At 43.7% G+C, this 27,495-nt stretch overlaps 1 protein-coding gene across 1 annotated transcript; it reads right to left on the bottom strand.

Annotated features, from left to right (window-relative positions):
• Window positions 1-930: 930 nt before the first annotated feature.
• Window positions 931-26,791, bottom strand: ATP6V0C (ATPase H+ transporting V0 subunit c). The gene is made up of 3 exons (XM_040356619.1): window positions 26,463-26,791; window positions 3,215-3,398; window positions 931-1,915 (listed from the first exon to the last, which is right to left on the bottom strand). Exons 1-3 carry the CDS (start codon window positions 26,545-26,547, stop codon window positions 1,711-1,713), a joined length of 474 nt encoding a protein of 157 aa, XP_040212553.1. The 5' UTR covers window positions 26,548-26,791; the 3' UTR covers window positions 931-1,710.
• Between the last annotated feature and the right edge of the window lie 704 nt (window positions 26,792-27,495).

The following is a 27,495-nucleotide window of genomic DNA, read 5'->3' as shown; positions in this document are numbered from 1 at the left end:
GTAAGGTGGGAAGCTATACAGCAATATAAAAAGTAGGTATTTTCTACAAGATTTTACATACATTTGTTAAAGCTGAATTACAGGCTATACAAATCATTTGTATTGCTTTGTTGTCCTGGATTTAAACAGATCTGAAGAGAAACAAAAATTACATGAGATCAAAAAGACACCCACACTGGGCAGGAGCTTGCTGGAATAAGCAGTTATTGTTGCTCTTACTTTGTAGCAGCCTGAGCTGCGCTATGACCAGTCACCCCGCACAAAGTAATGTCACCGCTACTTTTATATGGAAATATCTGGGTTTACACAGGCATTTAGCACACATGGTTTATATCCTTTGTGACTTCCAATCTGAAAAGGTTTATTTGAATTTAGCTTTACGTAAAGCAGAATTCACCCTCAATCAACATTGCCTATTTGAATCTTCATGCTGTTAGCATTTATTACTAAATAAGCATATGCAGCATTTTTCTTTAAAACACATCCCAGGAGTCTTCAAGATAGGGCTTTCTCAGCCAACGATACCCTCATGCCTGCACACCTGAGCCAAGGGCAGAGGGATGCCAGGAATTAAATGCAACATAAATCTGCCCGTACGCAAGGATGGCCATGGCAAGAAACAGATTTTTTAAAAAAGACTTCCAGGCAAAATAAAGCATGGAGACACAGATGAGTGTTTTGTTTGAATACTAAAAATTAATTAAATGGTGTTTTTGCTTTGTGGTGCTCAGATACAGTGTAGTTCCACTTTAAATACACTGACTTGTCTCAAGTTTCAAAAATTTGTCTGACAAGCTCCACTCTCATTTCAACCCATGCGATTTCTGGCCACCTGAAAACATTCAAGGAATGTTAAGGTTTCTGCACATGACAATGTCTGAAGCACATCAGGCTTAAACCCATCACAATCTTACACAAAATGACAGCTTCTGTGTATTGGAGATGTTTTATTTGGAAATGTTCGATTCCCAGTAGTGGGTTCATCTTCAGCATATGTTAAGGTTTTGCTTTTAAAATATTCTGGTCACCAGTTGAACACGGACGGTAATCAATCTTTTTGTATTAAAACAAAAAAACTAGAACAAAAATATATATATATTGAGACCTCACTCCAATGTCAGAACAGTACAGCAATCTTGAACCAAAGTACATCCAGGGAATTCTCAGCACTTACAAGGAAACCCCCACACAAATATACAGCTATAGATTAAATATATATATATATGCAGCAAAGGGAGGAGGGGTGGGATAAGTTACAGGAGGAAAAGAAACAGCTGGCTCTGGTTTTTTTAAAGTATGAACAATGAAGATTTTTTATATTTATAAATAAAACATTGAATGGCAAGAGGGAAATTACAATGCTAGATCATTTTTTTTTACATGGAACGTTTGTTAGGAAACATCCAGAGAAGAAGATGTGGGAAGAAAAATAAACACTGCACGCAGAAAAGGGAGTCTTGTGATTCGTGGAAGTGATGCCTGCTTCCTTCCCACAACACTGGCATCAGGACTACTTGTTGCCCTGAAGTCCACCCAATGAATATAGCTAGAGGGTTACACACAACAGTCACTAACTTACAATTGCGCCGTTACAGGGGAGAGGAGGGAAGAGAATCTACTGAATCAGGGTGGGTGAAGGATGACTGTACACATGAGATAAAACCATTTTTTTGTAAGTGACGATTTCTGGAACGCTGGGAAGAACTTTCTTTATTTTGTGGAGAGGATAAGGGCCACAATCAGACCGTACAGACCCAAGACTTCAGCAAAAATGAGGATCAGGATCATGCCTACGAATAGTCGGGGCTGTTGTGCTGTTCCCCGCACACCTGCATCTCCCACAATGCCAATGGCGAACCCAGCAGCAAGGCCACTCAATCCTACACTGAGGCCGGCACCTAGCTGTAAGAAGCTCCTAAATGGGGAGAAAAAAAAAAAAGTGGTTAGCGTCAATAATAAAAAAAAAGTTATAAGAGGGAATTGCCTTCATGCACATTAATATCTATGACACAGGGTCCAATATGATCATATCATTCTTGTTAGAATTACAGAAAAAAAAATCCTATACCGTGTACATTACTTCCATATGAATTTTACCCATATACTGCAGCTTGATCAAAAGCAGTGCACAAGATCAGTAGGCAGTTGAGAAGTTTAATAACTTGCTGCATTTAGGTCCTAAAAAGCCAAAATGGAGGTGGGGGCGGTTGGCCCCCCACTCTTGTAGGTAGCTCCCTGTCCAACAGTTCTGAACACCTCCGTGTTGAATTCTCCTGAGTTACCTCGAGGCTGCAGTTCCTGCTGCTAGATGGCGACTGTTGATCTGATCTTACATCCCCAAAAATTCAAGAGGCAGTACTTAACCCTGCACTATTGTGCTGGACATCAGAAAGCCTTCACCTACTGAACCACTATGCAAGTGCACCCTATACTGGATTGCTTATTTTTATAATAAATTATGCTGGACTAGCCTGGCACTTCCATCATCTCCCTACAATTTCAATAGGCTGCCATTCGCATGAGAATGGAATGGAAGTCCGTGACCCTTTTTACCTTCGGACACAGCTGATCACAGATTGGGGTAAATGGCCAATCACATTGGCCCTTTACATGTGATCGGCTACTGCTCGCGTATAAAATTGGCGGTTATTGGAATTATCTCCTCATGCACTGTCAGTGGGGAGAGTTGGTAACCGGCAATTGTGACTTACACCAATCAGAGAACCGATTGAGTGCTACCTCATCAAATGAGAAAATTTGCCAAAATCTATAACCCCCAAAAAAAATTGAATAAAAACTGTTTGTGTGTGGGGGGCCATTTTGAAGTGTGACAGCACTGAAAGCTGAAAATTGGCCTGAGCAGGCAGAGGGCAAATGTGCCCTGTAGGCATGTGCTTAATTGTTGTGACCCCATTGATTACAATTGGGTCATAGAACATGGAATTAACAACCCAAAATATGGTAACAAACCAAGGTTCTAACTTCTCTACTCAAAGCCATGGCTGGAAAGTTGCCCTTAATTTTGCCCACTGGAAGTGCTAGACATGGCTGCTATTGTCCTCAGTCATTGAATCATTTAGTATGCTCAAGCAGCATCACAGGTTAGAGAATCACAACCCATGTCCTAGAAAACGGCATATATACTCATTTACTAAAGGGAATAAAATAAAAAAATAAAGCATCTTGTATAAAATGGACAACACTAAAGACTCACTTGTATAGTGTGATGTCTGGTGTGAGAGAGTTTGCAATAAGCACTGCCACTACCAGTCCATAGATAGCTATGATACCAGCCATGACCACAGGAATGATAGACTTCATGATTAGCTCAGGCCTCATGACAGACATGGCAGCAATGCCCGTGCCACTCTTCGCCGTTCCATAGGCTGCCCCTAATGCTGTATAGAGATTAAAAGAAAGAATAAATAAATCAGTATTTGCACAGAAAGGCAGGCAGACACTCACTACAATCCACACTCCAGTTTATTACATAGGAAGGACAATATACAGAGCAAACTACAGTGTTATCCACAGGCATCAAATTTACTTTCATTAGAAACAAGTTGAAATACAACTGACCAAAGTGTACAGAAAGCCTTTGCAATTTCCATTCTGCTGCATGCGATAACAGTGCACTGCAACAATGACAGTTCTGTTGGAAATTTAGTTTTAGAAATTTATATTGGATTAGGCTTTACCCAAATTGTGGTCACATTAGAAGTAATGCAACCAAAACACACATACTGTTCCCAATTGGATTCTGGAATCCTTTAAGGGTTTAAAAGGCCTTTCCCATAGGAAAGTCAGCTTCTGACAGACATGTAAAAATTGCAAGGTAGATTAAAGTGGAGTTCCACCCATAAATATAAAATTACATCAGTAGTTTAAAAAAAAAAAATTTTTTTAGATGCCTTCAAAGTGACACAAGATAAACGGACTTGTAATGAGCGGACGAACGGTCCGCTAGTGTGAAAGGACCCTAAGGGGTTAATTTTTTTACTGTGGGACAGTGGAAGCAATATTTACAGTAGCGATTTGCTTTTTGGTACTATAAAGGGCTCATTTTAGTTTAACCCCATTATGTTACTGGCCAATCAATCGATTATGAAATTGATTACAATTTATTATCGAATAGTTGTTTTGGCCCTAAAAACATCTCTTGAACATTATCACGCATGAGTGCAACTAGTAGACGACCCCACTTTTACATGGGACATGCACACTACGTATGAAATGGATTGGGTAATGTTGGCGACAATGACGACCAACAAACTCAAGATTTTGTTGGTCGATTTTTTAACTATTCCTGCCATTACAGATAGCCAAGCTCAATGGTGTCACTGGGAACTTTTCAAAGAGGCAAACATTGTTCAAGGAACTCCTGGCAACCTCTGGAGGAACCCAGGTTCCATAAACCCTGGTTGAGAAACCGTGACACAAGACAATCATCAAAATAAGACAAACATCCAACACAAATTACACTCAAATACTTGGCATTGTCAAAGTACCACTCAAACCTTTAGAAATAACTTCTACACACCTCAGGGTCCATTCTCAGTCTGACACACTGTAGTGCATTACCACTTGAACGCTTTAAGCAGGGGGAGGGGGGATGCCCCCTTCCACTGGCATTTCTCAGGATTCCAGCTTTGGTGGCTCCAATAGGTGATCAAAGTAGATCCTCTGATAGTCTATGACCTTGGAGGACCAGATTGGCACTTCTGGTCCAGGTTAGAAATTACATTTTCTCTTGATCCATTAAAAAGTAAGTTTAGGCTCTTTTTAACCCCAAATCTACAGTAGAGAGGACCAGTCATTTTGTTTTTATTACAAGGGATGTTTACATTCCTTGTAATAAAAAAGGACCAAAAAAGGGACAGAAAACTCAGAAAAAAATCAATTTAATGTGCCCTATGCACACGTGAGGCATGAACATTAGAGCGAGAGCAATAATTCTAGCGCTAGACCTTTTTTAACTTTTAAAAACTATGTCTGGGGGTTTTAACCACTTCATTACTGGGCACTTAAACCCTTCGTGCCCAGACCAATTTTCAGCACCAACTCATTTTGAATGACAATTGTGCGGTCATACAACACTGTACCCAAATTATATTTTCTTTTCCCACAAATGGAGCTCTCTTTTGGTGGCATTTGATCATCTCTGCGATTTTTATTTTTTGCGCTATAAACAAAAAACCAACAATTTTGAAATAAAAAACACTATTTACTTTGTTATAATATCCCAATTTATTTTTTCATCGGTTTAGGCCAATACATATTCTTCTACATTTTTTTTTTTTTTAATTATGTAAAAAAAAATAACACACGCAATAAGCGTATATTGATTGGTTTGCGCAAAAGTTATAGCGCCTACAAAATAGGGGACAGATTTATGATTTTTTTTATTTTACTAGTAATGGCGGTGATCTGCGATTTTTTGGTCGATATTGCGGCGGACATATCGGACACAATTTTGGGACCATTCACATTTATACAGCGATCAGTGCTATAAAAATGCACTAATTACTGTATAAATGTGACTGGCAGGGAAGGGGTTAACACTAGGGGGTGAGGAAGGGGTTACATGTATTCCCTGCGTGTGTTCCAACTGTGTGTGGAGGGGGACCGACTGGGGGAGGTAACCGATGCTGTGTCCCTAAGTACAAGGGACACAGCATCGGTCTCCTCTCTGCCCGACAGGACATGGAGCTCTGTTTACACACACAGAGCTCCACGTCCCTGCTGTCACCGCCGATCGCGGGTACCTGGCGGACATTGCGGCCGCCAGGCACGCGCATCGGCATTTCAGCGATGCGCCGGGCACAGCGTTTGCCCGCTGCACGCCCCCAGCGGCGCGTGCAGGGAATGCACATAAAAGGACATCCACCTGGCCGTTGAGAGCCGCGCTGTGGATGTCTCATCTATAAGCGCTATTTAAAATTGTAAACAAAAAAAAATAAAAATATATGTGCCAGAAAAGGCCAGAGCTTTAAGTGGCAATGTGCACATTTTTTAGGGCCGTCAATTCCTTTGGATTTGCTACACAACTATAAATCATGTGCTTCAAAGCAGTAATGACGCTAGTGTTTTTTGTTTTTTTTTAAAGGAGCCATTGTGGATAGTGGTTTAGAACCACTATTAACAGTTTATAAAAAGGGTGCAGGCTTTAAGGTGATCATCCTGCTCCTGGCTTCTAGACAGTCTGAGTGAAGAGATATGCAGAGTTTGGAGCTTTCAGGTCTGATGCAAAATGGTCAACACTTGACAAGCAATCCTCTGGAATGCAGAACCAAATCACAGGACCAGAGTGTGACCAAACGGGTTATTTCTCATTACTACAAGAATGGAATCTACAACCAAAATTTCATACAAGATGAAAACTATTAGTTATATAGTAGTTAGGATGTTGCAGCGCTGCAAGATTAAATCGCAAAACACTATGATCACATTCAACCCCCCCACGATCCTAATCAGCCATTTACATGATTTTATGTAAACAGTGCAAACCTCAGCGCTGAGAGATAGAAGAAAAGATATACAAAGTAACATTTAGTTATTTTAGATCTAAGGCATGACCCTTGGGTCTGTAAGTGAGGGCAGTTTAACCACTTAAAGATTAAGCCTTTTTCTGAAAATTACTTAGAACACCCATTTTTTTTTTTTTTTTACATGTCATACTTGCCTCCACTGTGCAGTTAGTTTTGCACAGAGTGGCCCCGATCCTCCTCTTCTGGGGTCCAACGGCAGCTCCTCCCCGTAATGGATAACCTCTGGGAAGCTCTCTCGAGGGGGTTACCTTGCGGGCACGCTCCGGAGTCATTCACTCAGTGTCCATAGCCACTGTACGACTTGGCCCCGCACCCAGGAGCCACATCATTGGATTTGATTGACAGCAGCAGGAGGAGCCAATGGCTGCACTGCTATCAATCTATCCAATCAAGAGCCGAGAAGCTTAGGAGAGAGCGACAGATTTTTGGGGTCGGCCAACTTGCCTAGGTAATCAGTTATGCTGGTACATGACTGTTGCAATGCAGTACATGCAAGAACAAAAAAGTATTGCTTCACTTTAACCACTTAAGCCCCGGACCTTTAGGCAGCTAAATGCCCAGGCCAGGTTTTGCGATTCGGCACTGCGTCGCTTTAACAGACAATTGCGCGGTCGTGCGACGTGACCCCCAAACAAAATTGGTGTCCTTTTTTCCCCACAAATAGAGCTTTCTTTTGGTGGTATTTGATCACCTCTGCGGTTTTTATTTTTTGCGCTAACAAAAATAGAGCGACAATTTTGAAAAAAATTCAATATTTTCTACTTTTTGCTATAATAAATATCCCCCAAAAACATATATAAAAATTTTTTCCTCAGTTTAGGCCGATACGTATTCTACCTATTTTTGGTAAAAAAAAAAAAAAAAAATCGCAATAGGCGTTTATCGATTGGTTTGCGCAAAACTTATAGCGTTTATAAAAATGCAATAAAACTATCCCCTATTTTGTAATTTTTTTTTTTTTTTTACTACTAATGGCGGCGATCAGCGATTTTTTTCATGACTGCGACATTATGGCGGACACTTCGGACAATTTTGACACATTTTTGGGACCAGTGTCATTTTCACAGCAAAAAATGCATTTAAATTGCATGGTTTATTGTGAAAATGACAGTTGCCGTTTGGGAGTTAACCACAGGGGGCGCTGTAGGGGTTAGTGTTCACTTAGTGTGTGTTTACAACTGTAGAGGTGTGTGGCTGTAGGTCTGACGTCATCGATAGAGTCTCCCTATATAAGGGATGACTCGATCGATGCAGCGCCATAGTGAAGCACGGGGAAGCCGTGTTTACATACGGCTATCCCCGTTCTTCAGCTCCGGGGAGCGAGCGCCGTCCCGCTCCCCGCGGGAATCCGACCGCCGCATGTAGCGGGGGGTCCTGATCGGACCCCCCATCCGCGAGAAGGCAAGGACGTACATGTACGCCCATTTGCCTGTACGTGCCATTCTGTGGACGTACATATACATGCGGCGGTCGGGAAGTGGTTAAGAAAAATTTTAATTTTATGTACATGCTCTGGTCCCATTGTGTACAAAAGTGGTGTATGCCTGAATCTAGATTTTGCAGCTGGCCTCAAACCTAAACTGGAATTGCTGTAAAAAAAAAAAAAAACGTTCATCTGTTGTCCTTTTAAAACATTTTGACAATTTAACCACTTCCCCATCCTGCCCACTTACATATGACACCAGCAGGGGGGGTGGGATCTCCCATCCTGGGTGGGCGTCATGACGTCATGGGCTTCCCGGCCGTCTAGGGAGCGCACGCTGCATCACTCGGGACCCGGTGCGCGTGTCCCCAGCAGCCACAATTGCCCGTGATCACAACAGGACCATGGATCTGTGCATGAACACACAGATCCAGGTCCTGTCAGATGAGACAATGCGTGTTCCCAGTACAGAGGAACACTGATCGGGCTCCTCCCCTACAGTTAGAATTACTCCCTAGGACACAATCTCCCTTGATAGCCCCCTAGTGTTAACCCCTCTCTTGCCAGTCACATTTACACAGTATACAATGCATTCTTATAGCACCGATTGCTGTATAAATGTGAATGGTCCCAAAAATGTGTCCGATATGTCTGTCGCAATGTCACAATAAAAATCAGATCTCCACCATTACTAGTAAAAAATAAAAAAGCCATAAATCTATCCATTTTGTAGACGCTATAACTTTTGCTCAAGCCAATTAATATATGCCCATTACAAATAAACTGAGGATTTTTTTATTGACATTTATTAAATCAAAAAAAATATTTTCATGATTTGTCGCTCTTGTTTATAGTGCAAAAAAATGACCGCAGGAGGTGATCAAATACCAAATAAAAGCTCTATTTGTAGGGGAAAAAACCCCAAAGATTTCATTTGGGTACAGTGTTGCATGATCGCGCAATTGTCATTCAAAGTACGACAGCGCTGAACACGAACATTTGGTCTGGGCAGGAAGGGGGGTGAAAATGTCCTGTATTGAAGTGGTTAAAAAATTGGTTGAACATAACATGGGCAGTGTTAAAATCAGTATCCATTTATAAAGGATAGCCATGGGGCATCCCATCTGAATATTACATAAGCAGTACTGTACAGTGGGTTTACGTTAATCAATGAAAGATGCACCCCAAAGTAGTCGGTTTCATTTCAAAAGTTTGCATGCCTTGAGCTATTCAAGTTAACTCAAAAACCTGAAAGAAAGCTTAGAAAAGTCCTACCAGATATTTACCACTTCCCACTGCACATCTACGGCCGGGTGGGCGCTTCCTCCTGATTGGACATTCAGGAACGTCCCTCAGAAGGAAGGCGATCACTCGTGCCCATGCAGCGGCGTGATCCTGATGCACTTGTGTCACCTGGACAGGGTGCACCTCCGATCGGCAAGAGGGCTATGTGATTGGCCCTCCCGATCACATGACGGCTTTGTCCAATCACAGTCGTGATGTAAATAGAGCCAGTTGCTAGGCGACCGGCTTTGCTCACACAAGATGTCGGAGAGAAGATTGCTGCAGCCGTCTTGTGATCAGAGAGTAGGAGTTATTTATTTTTTACACACTGATCACCAGTTTAGTGTCCCCCCCCCACAGTAAACACCTGTCAATGTAAAATCATATGTCCCAATGATCAACTACACATGATCACATAAACAAATTACAATACACTTAACAGATTTTTTTTTTTTTAATTAAAGACCTGTAGCAGAATACGGTTTTGGCTTAAATTTATGACAATTTGATCGAATTTATTTTAAATCCAGAAAGTAGAAAATAGTTTTCAAAATGCTTTGCTTATATAAAAATAAAACCAAGTCGTGAATAAATAAGCACCAAAAGAAAGCTCTATTTGTGTGGATAAAATGTTTATTTGGGTACAGTGTTTGCATGACTGCGCAATTGTCAGAGCCATGTGAGCACTGAAAGCTGGCCTGGGAAGGAAGGGGTGAAAGTGTCCAGTATTGAAGTGGTTAAATAAAAGCTACACTAGAACTCAGGCACTAAACTGTGGCAACATCCTGCTTTATGATGGATTTAGGTGGTGTTGGAAACTTGGAATAAAAACTATTTTAAAGAGCAATTTACCTTTTTAGAAGGAAAAAACGAAAGTGAACTTTCTAGACCCCGACTGCACTCACTTTTCAGGAGCAGTAGTCACTGCCGCAATGTGAGGCCCTAACTGCAAAGTTTAAAGATGGACAAAAGGCTTTGGATACACAATTCACTTGTAGCAGAAGATACAGATCAGTGTTCCAGTCATTCAAGCAATTCCATAGCAGATCATGTGTCACATTCCAGGGTGGAAAACATAATTGCTTTCATCACTTATATGGCAAATTCCAAGGCTTGCAAGAACCCACAATCACCAGACATCTAGTAAGGATGACCAGAAAATGGTTGGACCACACAAAAAACACCAGTCTATATTGCTCCAACTATAGTACAGTCTGGAGAGGGGGGGGGGGGAACCTCCTTGCCAGATAAATTGCTCCCATATAGGCATTGCAACCGAGTATTTAGCTTGCCTGGACTTATGCTGCCACAGCCAATTTATACACAATAGATGTTTATCAAGCACCATATTTTCAGAAAATTCACACCACACACTAAAATTCAGTTTTAATGCACAAAAAATACCACCCAGTTTTGGATATAAAGAGGTGGCACAAGTACAATCCATGTGAAACCTTAAAATTGCGCTTGCCGATGAAACCATTAGACAATTTTTAATAGACAATGCTGTACAGTGACTAAACACATACACCCAGTGAAGTGACAGGCCTCAGGTGATGCAGCTAAATAAATCCACCTACATAAGGCTCTAGTGTAGATTTCAGATATGAAATGACAATGGAAATCACATTGTTTTCAATATTGCTCATTCACATCAATGCAGCCAAATGTCATTGTAAAAAGTTCCTGCACTATGTGATGCAATTCCAGTGGAATTTTGGCCACATATAACATGCAAACCACTTTGAAGTCAACTGCACACACAAAAAAAAAAAAAAAAAAAAAAATCAGGATCACATAAGTGTGAACCCGACCCTAGTTGTACCCGTTTTTCTGCAGCTATCTGTCTTGTACAGTGTGTACACCACACAGATAAGTTTTTTACTCAGCAGAAAGCAGGGGGCGGGAATCTGTCACATAATGCAGAGCTAGACCACAGAGCAGAGTGATCTGAGAGCAGAAAGGATTTCGATTTGTGCCGATGAGCACATGACAGAACTATGCAACATATACCCACAATGCTGCAAGCAGATTTGGTAGCACATTACTGAACTCACCATAGCATCCAATACTGGAGAGAAAACAGACCCATTCCCAAATTGGGAAATTAAATCCCAACTCCTATACTGAAAAATATATGCATGGTAAAGAATTAATCTTGTGACCACGTTTCAGCCATATTTAATTGCATTCCCCACTTGCCTGAATCACAAAGGTGTCTGAATTTAGCATGGCCCTGCCTGTACAGCCATGTTATCCATTTACAGGTATCTGAAAAGAAAGCTACAAGCCCCATCTGCCTCAACACAGCAACTCAGTCATCACTGCACTTGTAGTCCATGGTTTACTTCCTTTAGCCCAATAACTGAAGGGCAGTCCCTTCACATGGAGCTAGGATGAAAACAGTGCACGAGCCTGTGCATTGCATCCATGATTCATAGATCACGGCTACAATGCAAAGAATTTATTAAATGCGCATTGTAGGTAAATGTTTGCAAATGATGGACTTTGCCTTTAACCACTTCCATACAATGCACTTACACACCCCTTCCTGACCAAGCCAATATTCAACTTTCTGCGCTGTCGCTGTTTAGACAATTGCGCGGTCATGCTACACTGTACCCAAACAGAATTTTTTTTATCATTTTGTTCCCACAAATATAGCTCTTTTGGTGGTATTTGATCACCTCTGCGATTTTTATTTTTGCTATAACAAAAAAGACAGAATTTTGAACAAAAGTTTTCCCCTCCCCCGTTATAAAATGTTGTAAATAAGTAAGTTTTCTCCTTCACTGATAGTGCCACCTTGACAATGGTGGCTACTTATGGGTGGCACTGCAGGCCACTGATATGCATCCCTTGCAGCACTGGCAGGGATTTTGGGTGGGCACTGTTTGGCAGCTGCCTGTGCATTGATTGGCAGCTGCCTTGGGGCAGATTGCATTCCTTAATGGTCTAGGGAGCATACCTGGTGGTCCTGGGCAGAATCCGAGGGGGGGCTGCACTGATAAACCATCAGCACAGACCCCCTCCCCCCATCAGGAGAGCAGCCAATCAGCGCTCCTCTACTCGCATCTGTCAGATGAGTGTGAGGAAAAGCCAATCAGCGGCTCTTCCCATTTACCACGTGATCAGCCCTGTCCAATCACGGCTGGTCACAATGTAAAGAGCCTCCACCGGAGGTTCTTTACCACGATCGGTGTGTCAGACTGACACACTGCACCACTGATCGCCACGATGCACGCCCCCCACGGGCATGCGGCAGCTGTTATCCTGCTGGACGTCATGATGTCCAGTCGGGATAATGAAACCACTTCCCGGACACCAATTTGATATTGACCGGGTGGGAAGTGGTTAAACACTGCATCAGTTAGAAAATATATAAAAATACAGGAAAAACTAATTCACATTCAAAAACACATCTGGGGGAAAAAAAAAAGCTGCACAGCATTAATATTTGACAATGCATGGTAAGCCGTTTAGAAATTGATGGTGTATTCACTGGGTCATGGAGACCCGATTACAAGGAAAAGGCCTCAGACAGTGCACAATATAGCAAAATCCCACACCAGGGTTTGACAAATTTGATTGGAATCTAGGAGCCAGCTAAAAAAGTTAGGAGCCAGAAAACGCACCCCGTCCAGTCGAGCTTGCGCACAGAAGCAAACACATATGTGAGCAGCGCCCGCATATGTAAATAGTGTTCAAACCACACATGTGAGCCATCACCAAGATTGGTAGAGCGAGAGCAATAATTCTAGCCCTAGACCTCCTCTAACTCAAAACATGCAACTTGTTGAATTTTTTTAATAGTCGCCTGTGGAGATTTTAAAGGGAAAAAGTTTGTCGCCATTCCATGCGCTGACGCAATTTTGAAGCGCGACATGTTGGGTATCAATTTACTTGGCGCAACATTATCTTTCACAATATAAAAAAAAAAAATTGGGCTAACTTTACTGTTGTCTTATATTTTTTTTTTTTTAAAAAGTGTATTTTTCCCAAAAAAGTGCTTGAAAGACCGCTGCACAAATACAGTGTGACAGAAAGTATTGCAACGACCGCCATTTTATTCTCTAGGGTGTTAGAATAAAAAATATATATAATGTTTGGAGGCTCCAATTAGAGGGAAGGAGAGGGCAGTGAAAACACTGGGAAAGCTCCATTAGAATTGCTGGTTTACTTGTCATGCCAACAGCCACCACAAGATGGCGCCAGATCACAGAAGGAAGCATAGGCCTGCAGAAGGCCACAAAGCTGCAGCCTCAATTACCGGCCTGCGCGGGCGCACGGAGACACAAAATGGGGTATCCTGCGTCTCCATGTGCCCCACCTCCCCCGCTGCGCTATTGCGTCGGGCCGGTCGGTATTTGAGGCTGCGGCTTTGTGGCCTTCTGCAGGCCTAAGCTTCCTTTCCCGGGCACCCAATTCTAGTCGCAATTGCAAACGGGCACCAGTATTTTGTCGAACCCTGCCCCACACGCAATAATATTCTTCTATTCACACTATACAGCGCGGATAGACTAGTCCAGTGATGGAGAACCTTGGCACCCCAGATGTTTTAGAACTACATTTCCCATGATTATTAACCACTTGCTTACTGGGCACTTAAACCCCTTCCTGACCAGAGGACTTTTTGCGATTCGGCACTGCGTCGCTTTAACTGACAATTGCGCGGTCGTGCGACGTGGCTCCCAAACAAAATTAACGTCTTTTTTTCCCCACAAATAGAGCTTTCTTTTGGTGGTATTTGATCACCTCTGCGGTTTTTATTTTTTGCGCTATAAACAAAAATAGAGCGACAATTTTAAAAAAAAAAAAAAAAAAAAACACATTTTTTTACTTGTTGCTATAATAAATAGCTCAATTTTTTTTACGTTTTTTTTTTATCCTCAGTCTAGGCCGATACGTATTCTACATATTTTTAGTAAAAAAAAAAAAAAAAAAAAAAAAAAAAATCGCAATAAGCGACTGGTTTGCGCAAAAGTTATAGTGCCTACAAAATAAGGAACAGAATTATTATTTATTTTTTTTACTAGTAATGGCGGCGATCTGAGATTTTTATTGGGACTGCGACGTTATGGCGGACACATTTGACACATTTTTGGCGCCATTCACATTTATACTGCAATCAGTGCTATAAATATGCACTAATTACTGTATAAATGTGACTGGCAGGGAAGGGGATAACACTAGGGGGTGAGGAAGGGGTTAAATGTGTACCCTAATATTAGTCTAACTGTGGGGGAAGGGGGGTGACCGATCTGTGTCTATGTACAAGAGACACAGATCCGTCTCCTCTCTCCCTCGACAGCACCGCTGTCTGCGAGAGCCGGGAATGAGAGATGATCTCATATGTAAACATATGAGATCATCTCTCATTGGCCGCACAGATCGCCTAGGAAACGGCCGCTCCGATTGGCTGTTCACGGCGATCTGTGACTGTCTGTGTCCAAGGGGTGGCCGTAAAAAGACAGCCTGTTAGAGATTGGGAGCCGCGCTGAGGCCGTACAAAGTCGTACGGCCGTCAGCAAGTGGTTAACTATACTGCAGTGTAGTGGAGCATCATGGGAAATTTAGTTCCAACACATCTGGGGTGTCAAGGTTCACCATCACTGGGCTAGTCTCACTGTGGCCAGTTACAGCTGGCTTCAAATTTAAACAGTAACAGTTTGATTGGATAACAATTCTCTGCTTAGCCATTTCAATTGTCAAAGCATGTCAGGTGAAATGGCGGTGCAAGGCCATCCACTGATCAAAGGTTAGCTGGCACCCCAGTGTGGTGTCAGTCTGACACACTGCATCTATGATCCTTGCAATGAGCCTCCGACATATGCTCTTCACACTGATCAGCTATGATTGGACACATGATCACATGGTAAACAGTAGAGAATAACTGATTGGCTACTCTGACCAGGGGGGGTCTGATAAACCACCGGAGTCCACCAGGGATGCCTCATCAATGCAAAAAAATAAAAGTTTAAAGCCATTTGTGGGTAAAAAAATAAACTTGTTTGGGTAGTGTCGCATGACCGTACAATTGTCATTCAAAATGCAACAGCACTGAAAGTTGAAAATTGGACTGGGAGTGCAAGTGCCCAGTATTGAAGTGGTCAAACATACTCAAATTCGCAAAATACAAGGCATTCTGTAATTGGAGGAGAGGAGTGAATGAACAGGACAATCCTTTGTCCAATCACAAAATGCCTTGTATTCTGCTAACAAAATACAGGGTCATTAACCAATGTGTGGAGGGATGGAGGAGAGCATGCAAAAAACAAATCTGTCATGATAAAGATTTATTTTTCCAATGGAGTTGGTTGTGGGCCTCATGCACGCTGGGTGTCTGCCTGGCTCCCCTGAACGCCTTTCTCCTGGCGGCAGCAGCACCAAAAACAGGCCTAGAGCCCCATTTTTGTAAACCTGTTTAGGCACGTCAAGCACTTGGGCATAAGATGCATTTCAGTGGCCAAAATAATTTATTCTGGTCACTGAAGTGAACACTCAAGCACTAAATACACCTATTGTTGACGAGGGTTAGGTTCTCTGCACCAAATTGCTGCTGCTCCTCAACATGCTGGCGGTAGGGTCTCTTTTAAACAAAGCTGAGGACCGCCATTAGTAGTAAAAAAAATTGTTTACAAAACATGCCATAGAACTATCCCCCATTTTGTAAACAATATAAATGTTGCGCAAACCAATTGTTAAACGCTTATTGTGATTTTTTTTTACCTAAAATAGCTAGAAGATATTTTGGGGATATTTAATATAGCAAAACATATTGAATTTTTTTCAAAATTGCTCTATTTTTGTTTATAGCGCAAAAAATAACCGCAGAGGTGATCAAATACCACCAAAAGAAAGCTCTATTTGTGGGGAAAAAAAATATATAGGACGCCAATTCTGTTTGGGAGCCACGTCGTACGACCGCACAATTGTCAGTTAAAGCGACAGTGCCAAATCGCAAAAGGGGCAAGGTCCTTAACCTGCATATCGGTCTGGGTCTTAAGTGGTTAAAGAAAACTGCTCCAGCTTTAAACACCCAAAAGCTCCATTAATGAATACATAAACAATTCTAAAGAAAGCAAGTCATTTCCTAAAAGGAAGTACAAACTGCACCTTATAGCACAAGTTCACCTGCAAAGAAAAAACAAAAGTGCATGTTAACAGTAAAAATGTATTCAATTGTTTTTTCCCCCTGCATGAGCCTGGGAAGCATTGCACCTGTGATCAGTGGTGCAATGTCAGGCTTCTGCAGACAAACCATACAGCTTTCTTCCTATACCTTCATATGGGCAGTCTGTTGAAAGCTGCAGGGCTTGTGAATGAACTACGAGAGCACTTGGCGCAGTCACCGCCCATTCAGAACTAAAAACCATCAGCCACAGAGGCAGAATGTAGTTGTGGAATCCTGAATTTCCTTAATTTGCAGAGATATCCTCAGTTCCCATTTTGGAAATATGGGATAGGATGTGAAGCTAAACGTATCCAATGGGAAAGAGATGGAGGGGGGGGACGACACCTAACAGGCATTAGAACTCTCCCTTACTCTATCCAAAATAGGAAAAAACTGCATCTGATCTAGCTTTTCTGGCTATAGCTAGCACATACAACTAAAAATGTTAATGTTATACATTTACATCCTGTGACCAAGTGAATACCATGCTTAATGCATGAAGAGTCTGCCTAAAAACCAACTGCTAAAGTGATCAGAGGCCTAGTGTCACCAGCGTTGCCTTCCGTTTAACTGAACTACAATAAGCCGACTTGCCATGCCTTGGTCTGCACTGCCAGTGTGATGTGGTAATCTTGGTAGAGGCAAGGCTTTAACATTGACTAGCAATCAGAAGTGCCCTAATCTCAGTGATGAGACTGGGCACAGAGCGCCTAGGTGCACACTGCTGTTTTTCATGCAGTATATATTTATGAGTACTGCTTAAAAAGAGGAGTTCCACCCAAAAAATGGAACGTCCACTTTTCGTAACCCTCCCCCACTCGTGTGGCATTTGGCACCTTTCAGGGAGACTCGCTTCCGGGTATAGACTTCCCATAGTCATGCCACTTTCCATCCCCCCGCTGTCTCCTGGGAAACACTGTTCCCAGGAGAGCGGGAACCAGTGAGGATGGGACGCACCCCTCATGCATGCGCAGTAGGGAACCGGGCAGTGAAGCCGCAACGCTTTACTTCTCGATTTCCTCACCGAGGATGGCGGTGGGGCAGCCAAGAGGCAATCGATTGCTCCGCCTCGGCAGCCGACATGCAAGTGTCCATCTTTTAAAAGTCAGCAGCTGCAGTATTTGTAGCTGCTGGCTTTAAAATAAATAAAATTTGGGTGGACCTCCGAAGCACAATCATTTCAAAACTCTTCCTTGTAACATGGCAAATATGTAGTATGACAACTGGCTAACATGTTTTAAAGCTGAACTCCAGGCAAACAGCTGCTGCTCCACTGTCCAGCGACGTGCCGCCCGGAGCTCCGCTCCCCCGTCACCTCCATTTTACTGTGGGCACCTGGCCGTGAGCTTTTGGCTTCACAGCCGGGGTGCGCTACCCGATTGGACAGGTGATCGCCTGGGACCCGTCACGTGTCCCAGGCGATCGCTTACAGGGAGGGGCCACCGTAGGCAATATGATGCATCGCCTAAACGGTCCCTGGGCGGAAGGAGGAAGTGGGACAGGAATTCCCACTCAAGGCCCCACTCCACCCCCTAAAACATTTTTGGATTACATTTATTTAATGTAAGGGGGCGAGGAGTGGTTTAAGCGGAAGTTCCACTTTTGGGTGGAACTCCGCTTTAAGCCATTTTGCAAACAATGGGCAAAAATGTTCACTCTAGAATGTACAAAGCTGGTAGAGACATCCCAAAAAAACTTGCAGCTGTAATTGCAATGAAATGGGGTTTTACAAAGTATCGACTCCACAATTTGTAAAATATTTTGAAAAACATTTTTATTTTTCACAATTATGTGCCACTTTATACATTTACATTTTTGATTGCAACATGACAAAATGTGGAAATGAGGTATAAAAACTTTCAAGGCACTGTATAGACACATAGCAGTTTGCTATGGGGCAAGCATGGATACTACCAAGCCTTGATCTGCATGTCCAAGATACAGAGACAAGGCTCACCCCCCTGCCTCCCCCACTGGCTGTGATTGAGAGCTCAGAGTCTGAGCCAATGAGGCAGAGGTACTGCTCTTGTGCATGAGCCTGCAGGTGTGCCATCATAGGAAGCAGCTTCATATGATGGCACAATCAATAAGACACGCTTTAAATCACTTTAATATCTGTCTGGAGCTCAGCTTTAAAATATGCCACTACTGCAGAAAGGAGGTGACCAAGCAAGGTCACCAGTTCTTTGGTTTAAGCTTGAATTATACTAGGAAGAACAAGTTTTCCTGAGCAACTTATTTACTACTAGCATGATTAGTTGGTTTGTTTAAAGTTTAAACACTAACCCACGTGTCCAGCATCCACAAACCAGAGGACAAAAAGCGCAGACTAGTGTTTAAACAAAAAACAAACCAATCATACTAGCAGTAAATGTGTTTAATAATCAGACAAATGCATTTAGATCACTTTCCACTTACAGCCAGGTTTCCTAATAAAAAATAAAAAGTAGTTTGGCACCAAGTGTTTCTTGGCTCCAATAACCCATACCTCCACTGTGCAGCTCGTTTTGCACAGAGTGGCCCCGATCATTCTCTCCTGGGGTCCCTCAGCAGCTCCTCCATGCATCAGACATCCCCCTAGGAGAAGTGCTCTCCCGGGGGGATTACCTTGCGGGCACGCTCCAAGTCCAGTATTTTAGTCCATAGACGCAAATGCCGTACTCGGCCCTGCCCCCCAGGTCATTGGATTTGATTGACAGCAGTAGGAACCAATGGCTGTGCTGCCATCAATCTATCCAATCAATAGCCAAGACACCGTGCAGAGAGGGAGTGTGCGTCCTCGCTGAGGGAAATATGGGGCTCAGGGTCCTGTCACTGACAGAAGTTTTTTCACCTTAATGCATAGGATGCAATAAGATGAAAAAACACAAGGGTTTACAACCCCTTTAAGGTTGTGCCCATTTAGGCTTAAAGGGGAAGTAAACCCTGACTTTCCCTCCTGATTTTGGCTCCGGCTGCTGGCAACATCAGTTAGCCAATTGGGATAGAGCGGACGGGGCCGAATAGCAGCTCCATGTCTGAATGGACAGAGCTGCAGCTCTGCTCTGGAGGGGGGGTTCCCGAACTTCCGGGAGATTGTGCCACAGCCCCTCTCAGGGGGAGGGGGATGAAGTAAGTGGAAATCTGCTTAAATTTGATGTTTTACCAAATATTTTACTGCCTTGCAGTAAGCAGTTTCCACTTAAAGTGGATGTAAACCCCCCAAAAAAATATGTTTTTGTTGATGTCACAATGTAGAGAATACGATTCCCTATCATCTGTGCCCAGTCTTGCCACACAGTTAATCCAGCGCTGAGCAATCCTCTTTATTGTTCAGTGAAATAAAACAGATTTCCAGATATAGACCAAAGTCATTGCTTGAGTGACAGGCTATTTACATATCTCGTGCACTAGCTTGCAGACATACACAGCTTCTGTAAAGTGCACAATTCACATCCCCCTCCAGCTCTCAAAGGATTGGCTGTCTTTCCTGTGTTTTGATTAAATGTTTTCAAAATATGGGGTGATCCACAGTTCAGTGTAAACAGCCATCAGAATATACATAGACAAGAAGCTGTGTATGTCTGCAAGCAGTGCACGAGATATGTAAATAACCTGTCACTCAAGCAAGGACTTTGGTCTTTATCTGGAAGTCTGTTTTATTTCACTGAATGATAAAAATAGGATTGCTCAGCGCTGGATTAACTATGTGTGGCAAGACTGGGCACAGATGATAGGAAATCGTATTCTCTACATTGTGACATCAAAAAATTTGGGGTTTACATCCACTTTAAAGCAAAAGATCAGCAGATAGTATAATGAAAAAAATTTGCTCTGCCAAACAAGCCGAAATACTGTATTTCTAAAACTGCTCCACCAACCAATCATCAACAACAGAAGGCAATTTATTCTATATGGCTTTGAAAAAGGTTATAGCAGGAAAATGCAGAAATATCTATATCCAACAAACATTGGACCCATCAGATTTAGGCCTCATCTATCAAAGCTGTATAGCTACAGCAAGTTGACCTGTCCTGGAGGAAACCATTTGAAAATAAATGTAGATTGTAAAAGGACAGATATTTACACACCCAGATATGAAGCCTGGCATGTTTAGAAACTTGACCAACCCACAGAGGACCACAGGCTCAAATCTGGTCAGCATAGATAAATGGCAAATGTGAAGATAAGATCCCTTTTGTGAGCATGCTTGCTGTATTTCAGGATAAGCTCAGACTGAACACGAATGCGATTGTGTGGATGTAAAGAAGTGGTGCTATCCTAATGCTGAGCTTCTCCCACACCAATTTGCAGTGTTAACATGAAGCATATATGGGGGGGGGGAGGGATGTGATCACACCATCTGTCAGTACACAGTGTTTTGCACACCTTCACTGATCAGCAGGAAGAAAAGGAAACTGCAGAAAAGATTAAGGCAGGCAAGGACCATTCTAAAAATAGACTCATCAAATCTACAAGACGGATGGTGCCGTCTTCTATAAAGGAAAAAAATCTAACAGATTTACAAAGGAAACCAGAGCCTCTTGAAGGTCACTGCAACAATTTAGTTAATGCTCTTATAGCATGATCAGTTATTGATTGGTCATTACATTTAGACTGACAAGTTAAGCATATTTGAGATTTCTTTCTTAGGGCTTGGAAAAGACTATCTAATGATTTGATATCAGCTATAGTAAACCAGAATGTGCTGCTGTTACAAATGACCTTGGTGTGACACTAAGACCACGCTAAAGACAAGATGAGGGCAAGAACTAGATTTAGAATACTAAAAATGTTGCCCTGAATCCTCCTCTAATATTATAGTTTAACCTAGGCCTTAAGAATCATGCACACAGAGGCAAGATAAACTGCAGTTGATGCATGTGTCATTACAGATCTGAATGCAACTAATAGTCTATGGCCAAAGCACAAAGCTTTGTAATCTGGAGATCGAGATCAGCATCAGTCACGGCTATGGACTGTATGCAACGTGGTACGCATGCAAGCGTTTGTGCCAATGCTTACAGTGAACCTACACACCCCCCCTCCCCCCACGAATACCAATGAGGCTAGGCGGCCAAGAGACACAACATCCTCAACTGCACATAAAAGTTCACAAAAATGCTCCCAAGACAAGATTCTACATAGATCTTCTGCCAACAGACCCTATGAAAAGTCATAGACATGGATGTGAATGAGCCACTAACTACCACATCAGTGAAGTACTGTGGTCATACTGACAGACAATCTCTGGCAGCCATTAGGGAATACAATAAGGACCAACTTGGAACAATCATTGCAGCAGACACTTGCTTTAAGGCAGGATAAACATTACTTTTATTTAAGAAACCGCCACTCAATAGCTAAAATGGTGATGATTTAACCCAGAAAGCTGAAGTAGGAAAACATTTAGAGGCGATTCACAGCAAAATGTGGTGCAGGAAAGGTGTGTTCTGAATGCTTTTCCCACACCACGGGTGAATGTGCTGCCATTGCAAGAGTGAGGGTGCCAATGAATGACACCCCAAATTCATCTGACAAATGCAGAACATTTGCATGCATTCTGAAAAAGTATCGCTTTCCTTCCTGCATTGCAGCGTTTAGCAGCCCATTAAAAAAAAAAAAAAAAAAAAAAAAAACACGAGCTGCAAAACCAGAATGCCCAGGAACATGCATGTTCTGGTGTGAATGGGCCTCAGTATTGAGCCACAAAGTACAGAAAGAATGAATTAGGGCCTACCCACATTTTTCACAGGACTCCAATGTACAAAAGAGATTACAATGAGTTCCACAGATTTAAACTTCTGATCATTATGGCCAGATGCCATATTAAAAAAATAAAAATAAAGTGATTGGTAAAAATCTGCATTGGCAGCAGAATTGTTTTAAGGTGCTGCAATCTACCACACATTAAAGCCCTGTGCAGGAATCTACCACAATGCAGCAAAACAGTCTAAGCCCACGTTCACATCAGGACGATTTGACAGGTCGATTCACATGCCAAATCAGCAGTCATTGCTGGCAGTGGCACCATCCGAATCATTGCAGCGCCACACCGATTACCAAAAGTAATTCCTGTACTACTTTTGCCATCTTTGGGGGGGGGGGGGGGGGTGTTTGGACATCTGTGCATGAACCTGCAGAGATGTCTGTCGAATCGCCCTTGATGTCCGACTCCATCGCCGGCTTACAAAAGGGGGGGGGTCAGCTGAACTCGCACAATTTCTAACCCACAGGCAGTGTGAACCTAGGCTAAATGGGCCATATATTGCAACCTAAAAAGACTGGGAAACATAGTTAAACCCACAGATTTACAAATAAAAAACTCAATTTAAAAACTTCCTGACCAGCAGAGCTTTTATGACAGAGACCCTATTGGCTCCACACACACACGCAGCTCAGTGTACGTCTACAGAACCCGCTGTCAGCCATGGTGATGCGACCACCATGTGTTCAGGGGTGACATTGCAGCCTGGCCATTCAGGTGGCAGAACAGCCAGAACCTGAATGGAAGACCAAGGTGATGGAAGGATCTGACAGCATGGCACTGGAGGGCTGATAACAGGCAAGTCTTGTGCGCCAATATGCAATGCATACTAGTCATTATGGTATAGCCCGCCTAGGGACACAAATAAAATAAATACACCACTTTAAGCGCATCTTTCACACGGATGACAGATGAGGTCCGTCTGTCAGTTTTTCAGGCGCACCCAATCCCACTAGCCACTGCTCCCTATGTGGAGACTTGTTTGCCGGCATTCGATCCTGTCGCTAAAAACAGTTGGATGGGGATCCATTGGATCAAATGGAAAACAGACAGGCAGTACTTTACCAGACAGCTCCATAGAGAACAGCGGGGCTGTGTTCACTTTTCATCAGTGAGCAGACACAGACTTGTCGTCTACCGGCTGAGTTGGGGTTAGTGGAGATCCCCTGCCTGAGTGGGCAGATCTGCTGGTGGCGTCCGCCAGTGTGAAAAGGAGCCTTATACTGCTTAAGTAAATGGGGTCACTATGGGTAAAATGGGGCCATACACCAATGAGATCACCGTTACTTTTTGACGCAGCAGATGGAAATTCTCTTAAAATAGATGAATCTTGGTGTGGTTTTCATTTTAGAACTTACATGCATCCCAAAATAAGACAAAACAAAACATTGCTGCTATTTCAAACAATGTTCACACCAGTCATCGAATGTAAAAAGAATTTCCATTACAAACATTCATAGAAATGGTCCATTTAAAATCTAGTGTACAGCCAAGCTTAACGCCGCTATCCAGCAGAGCACAACAATGAAATGCCCCAGCATTACCATCATATCTATGGGCAGCACCAAGGTCCATGGTTTAAATCCTGGCCAGAACATTGGCTGGCGTCTACATGGCATACACGTTATGTCCTTGGGCTTGTATGGGTTTCCTCCACACTAGGATATGCCTGGAAGGTTAATTTGTTCCCATCTAAAATTGAGCCCAGTGTGTAGAGGGCCCTTTCACACGGGCAGACGAACGGACAGTTTTTTAAAAGTCCGTTTACGGACCTTGTAATGCATCCCTATGGGATTGTGGACGTTAGCGGGATGATGCATCCGCTAACGTCCGTAACGATCCGCCTCTGCAAAAGATCCGCTTTTTCAGATGGAAGAAAAACCCAATTTTTCTTCCGTCTGGCGGAAACGGATCGATGAATACGGACACACGGTCCGTATTCATCAGATTCCCCATAGGGAGAGCGGAGGAAAGACAGGGCGGTCTCTGCACAGTGTGCGGGGGACCGCCCTGTCCGCCGACAGCTCAGCGGGGATTTACGGATGATCCTCGCTGAGCCGACACACGCGGGGCGGATCAATACGGATCCACTCCGTGTGAAAGAGCCCTTAGATTGTCAGCTCATTGGGGGCAAGGACAGGTGAATGAACGGTATGCCACCCTGTGAATTGTTGGGGCTCGATAACCAGCATCAGCAAGCTTCTACTTCACCATTTCAGTAATGTTTTCCAACTGAAATTCAGCTTCTTGTACAAGAAAACCCTGAAAGCTTTCATAAACCGTTCCCGTCAGGCATGTGATTATCACTTCAGTGCAAAACAAGTCTATTTTCATCTGCAGCGGCAAGACTGCAAGGACAGCACAATGGATTTTTACAGCTGGATGGAAAAGCCATTTATTTTCCTTGTCCCCGGTTCACTGACAACCAGTAAGAAAGTCACAAGACTGAACCCGGGCTGAGCGGACAGCTCACTAGTCCTGAACAACCCCTCCCCCCCCCCCTCAGTCTTTTTTTCCCCCTCTGCAGTCATGTGACAAGCTGTAGGAATCACCCCAGTGACGTCACACACACACTCATCTCCCCTCTGGGAAGAGACACACACACACACACACACACACACACACTCATCTCCCCTCTGGGAAGAGACACACACACACACACACACACACACACACACACACAGGCGTACCACTGATTCATGCATAGATAAAACCCCGAATGAGCTCGGGCTGTGGAAGCGGAAACGACCGAAGTGTGACACAGAAGGAGGAGACTAGTACAAGCAGCCAGTGAACCGAGGAGAGGAAAGATGGCAGGATGGAGCCGGGTCACATGACAAGGAGGAAGAAGAAGCAGGCTGTACTGGGAATGAGATCTACAGAAGATCATCATGTATAGATAGATTTACACATTCACACTGTAACCCCTTCATGTACTAAGCAACCCAGTCACTGCATGGAGTCACTGGGATAAATGACATGAAAATACTCGTCCTTTGTCAGGTTATTTTACGGCCTGAAGACAAGATAATGCAGGCTGTCCATTACTGATTACTGACAACACCTCGCCCCTTCCGAGTACAGCCGAGTGTATCATACAACACTGCCGCCAGGAGAAGCAAACACTGCATTGTGTCATCTATACATCATTCCCACATCTATACCGGGGACACAGGGAGCCACACCAGAGAAAGGGGGGGCCACACCAGAGAGAGGGGGGCCAAGAGCATACACTAGGATCATTTTATACAGGAAAATACAGACATCTTAGACACACAACCCCCCCACACACACACACAAATAACAGGCAAAGGACAAGCACACAGCCATAGAGCAAGCAGATATTGTCACCTATAAACCCCCCCCCCAAAAAAATAAAATTAGTCACCCACTCCTATAACCATACCCCATTTATAATAGAGGCACCCTCTTCTATAATGGAAGCTCCCTATAATAACCCCCCCCCCCCCCCATTAATATAACGAAGGCACCTTTCCTATTCTATAATGAAGTCTGCCCTATTTCCTATAAAAAACCTTCCCGATAATCCCCCCCCCCCCCCCATAACCATCCAGCCTCACCCAAATTATGCTGGAGGGTCCCTATATTGAACCCCCCTCCCCTCCTACTATAAGAGCCCCCCTTCATCCCCAAATAATGGAGGTTCCCAAAATGAAGACCCTCCTATAACCCCCCAATAATGGAGGTTCCCCATAATACCCCCCACCCCCATAATGGAGGGTCCCCATCCTATAATAACCGCCCAAATAATTGATATCTCCCATAATGAAGAACTCCCCTCATCTAATTACACCCTCTCCAATAATGGAGGTTCCCCATAATGAAGACCCTCTTTTATAATAACCCCCTTAATAAAACCCCAGCTCTAGCCAATACACCCACCAATAGAGGACCCCTTCCTATAATAAACTCCCCCCCTCTAAAAAAAATAATATATATATATATATATATATATATATATATATATATATAGCGGAGGCTCCTCATAACGAGGCCCTTCCAGTAATAACCCATATTATATATTTCAGATGAACCCTATAATTAAGCACCCCAATATTAAAGGCCCCTTGCTTATAATACCCCCACTAATATAATGAGGGACCCCCACATAATGGTGGCCCCCCAATTTTATAATGGGGTGCCCTTCTATAATGCCGCCCCCCCCCAATGAAGGCTCCTTATGAGCGACAAATAATATTAAACGAAGCCCCGTCCAATGGGAGGAGGTCGGCCCGTAAAGCGCATCTCTCGGTCTGTTTTTCTCACCGCTGAACACCATGGCTGACGAGGCGCCCATGACGGCGAAGAAGGCGGAGTACTCCGGAGCGTTGCCTGTGGTGCCGGTAGACATGGTGCCTCCTGGTCCGGGTTCTGTCCGCTGACTGAAGGTGGACGAATAAACCTCCGGAGTTGGGGGGAAGTGAAGACAGATAGGCCGGGGGAGGGAGCTGTGTCGGCGGATTCTATGGGAGGAAGAAGGAGGAGGAGGAAGGGAACGGACTGATTCTGCTGATGGCTCTCGGTGCGCCTCTCACTGGAAGAGGTGAAGCGCCGCTCTCTGCTCTAAATACTTCACCGCAGCACAAAATGGCGGCCGGCCGGGGCGGTCACGTGACGCGGCGCTTCCCTGGTCCTGCTGGCCCCACCCACCGGCGGACCGAGCTGTTCTGTCGGCGGCGGGTGGTGGGATGTGAGGGGTTAATCAGGTCCATGGGGGTTTAATTTCCCGGGTTAGCAGGCAAGGTTGGCCCGGGGTGCCCTGAGGGCCCGGTAGGCTGAGGTGCAAGGTGCGTCAGGTAGGTTCGTGAGGAGAGGGGGGGATGGGCGCTCAGCACTGGATCTGCTGACTTCTGTCAGTGATAACAATGAGAGGTCAGCCTGCAGGTACAGAGGACACCGAGGGGGACTAATACAAGGAAGATACAATACAAGTACATGAGGAAATAAAAAGACACTTCCTGGTAATCTGAGGGGTTTGGAGCCCATTCAGAGCCCTCATCCAAAGCCCACGTTACCACAACATACACCAACCCATGTTATGTACATGAACACCATTCACAGGTGAAATATGTCCTCTGCTATAGATTTCGGGCCAGATTCTCAAAAGAGATACGACGGCGTATCTCCAGATACGCCGTCGTATCTCTGAGTCTGGGCGGTCGTATCAATGCGCCTGATTCTTAGAATCAGTTACGCATAGATTTCTATTAGATCCGACCGGCGTAAGTCTGTTACGCCGTCGGATCTTAACTGCATATTTACGCTGGCCGCTAGGGGCGTGTATGCTGATTTACGCCTA

This window comes from Rana temporaria, chromosome 6 (assembly GCF_905171775.1).
Source record: "Rana temporaria chromosome 6, aRanTem1.1, whole genome shotgun sequence".
NCBI lineage: Eukaryota > Metazoa > Chordata > Amphibia > Anura > Ranidae > Rana > Rana temporaria.
Note: the sequence above shows the minus strand (reverse complement) of the source record. Positions and strands in the feature narration are given on the sequence as shown.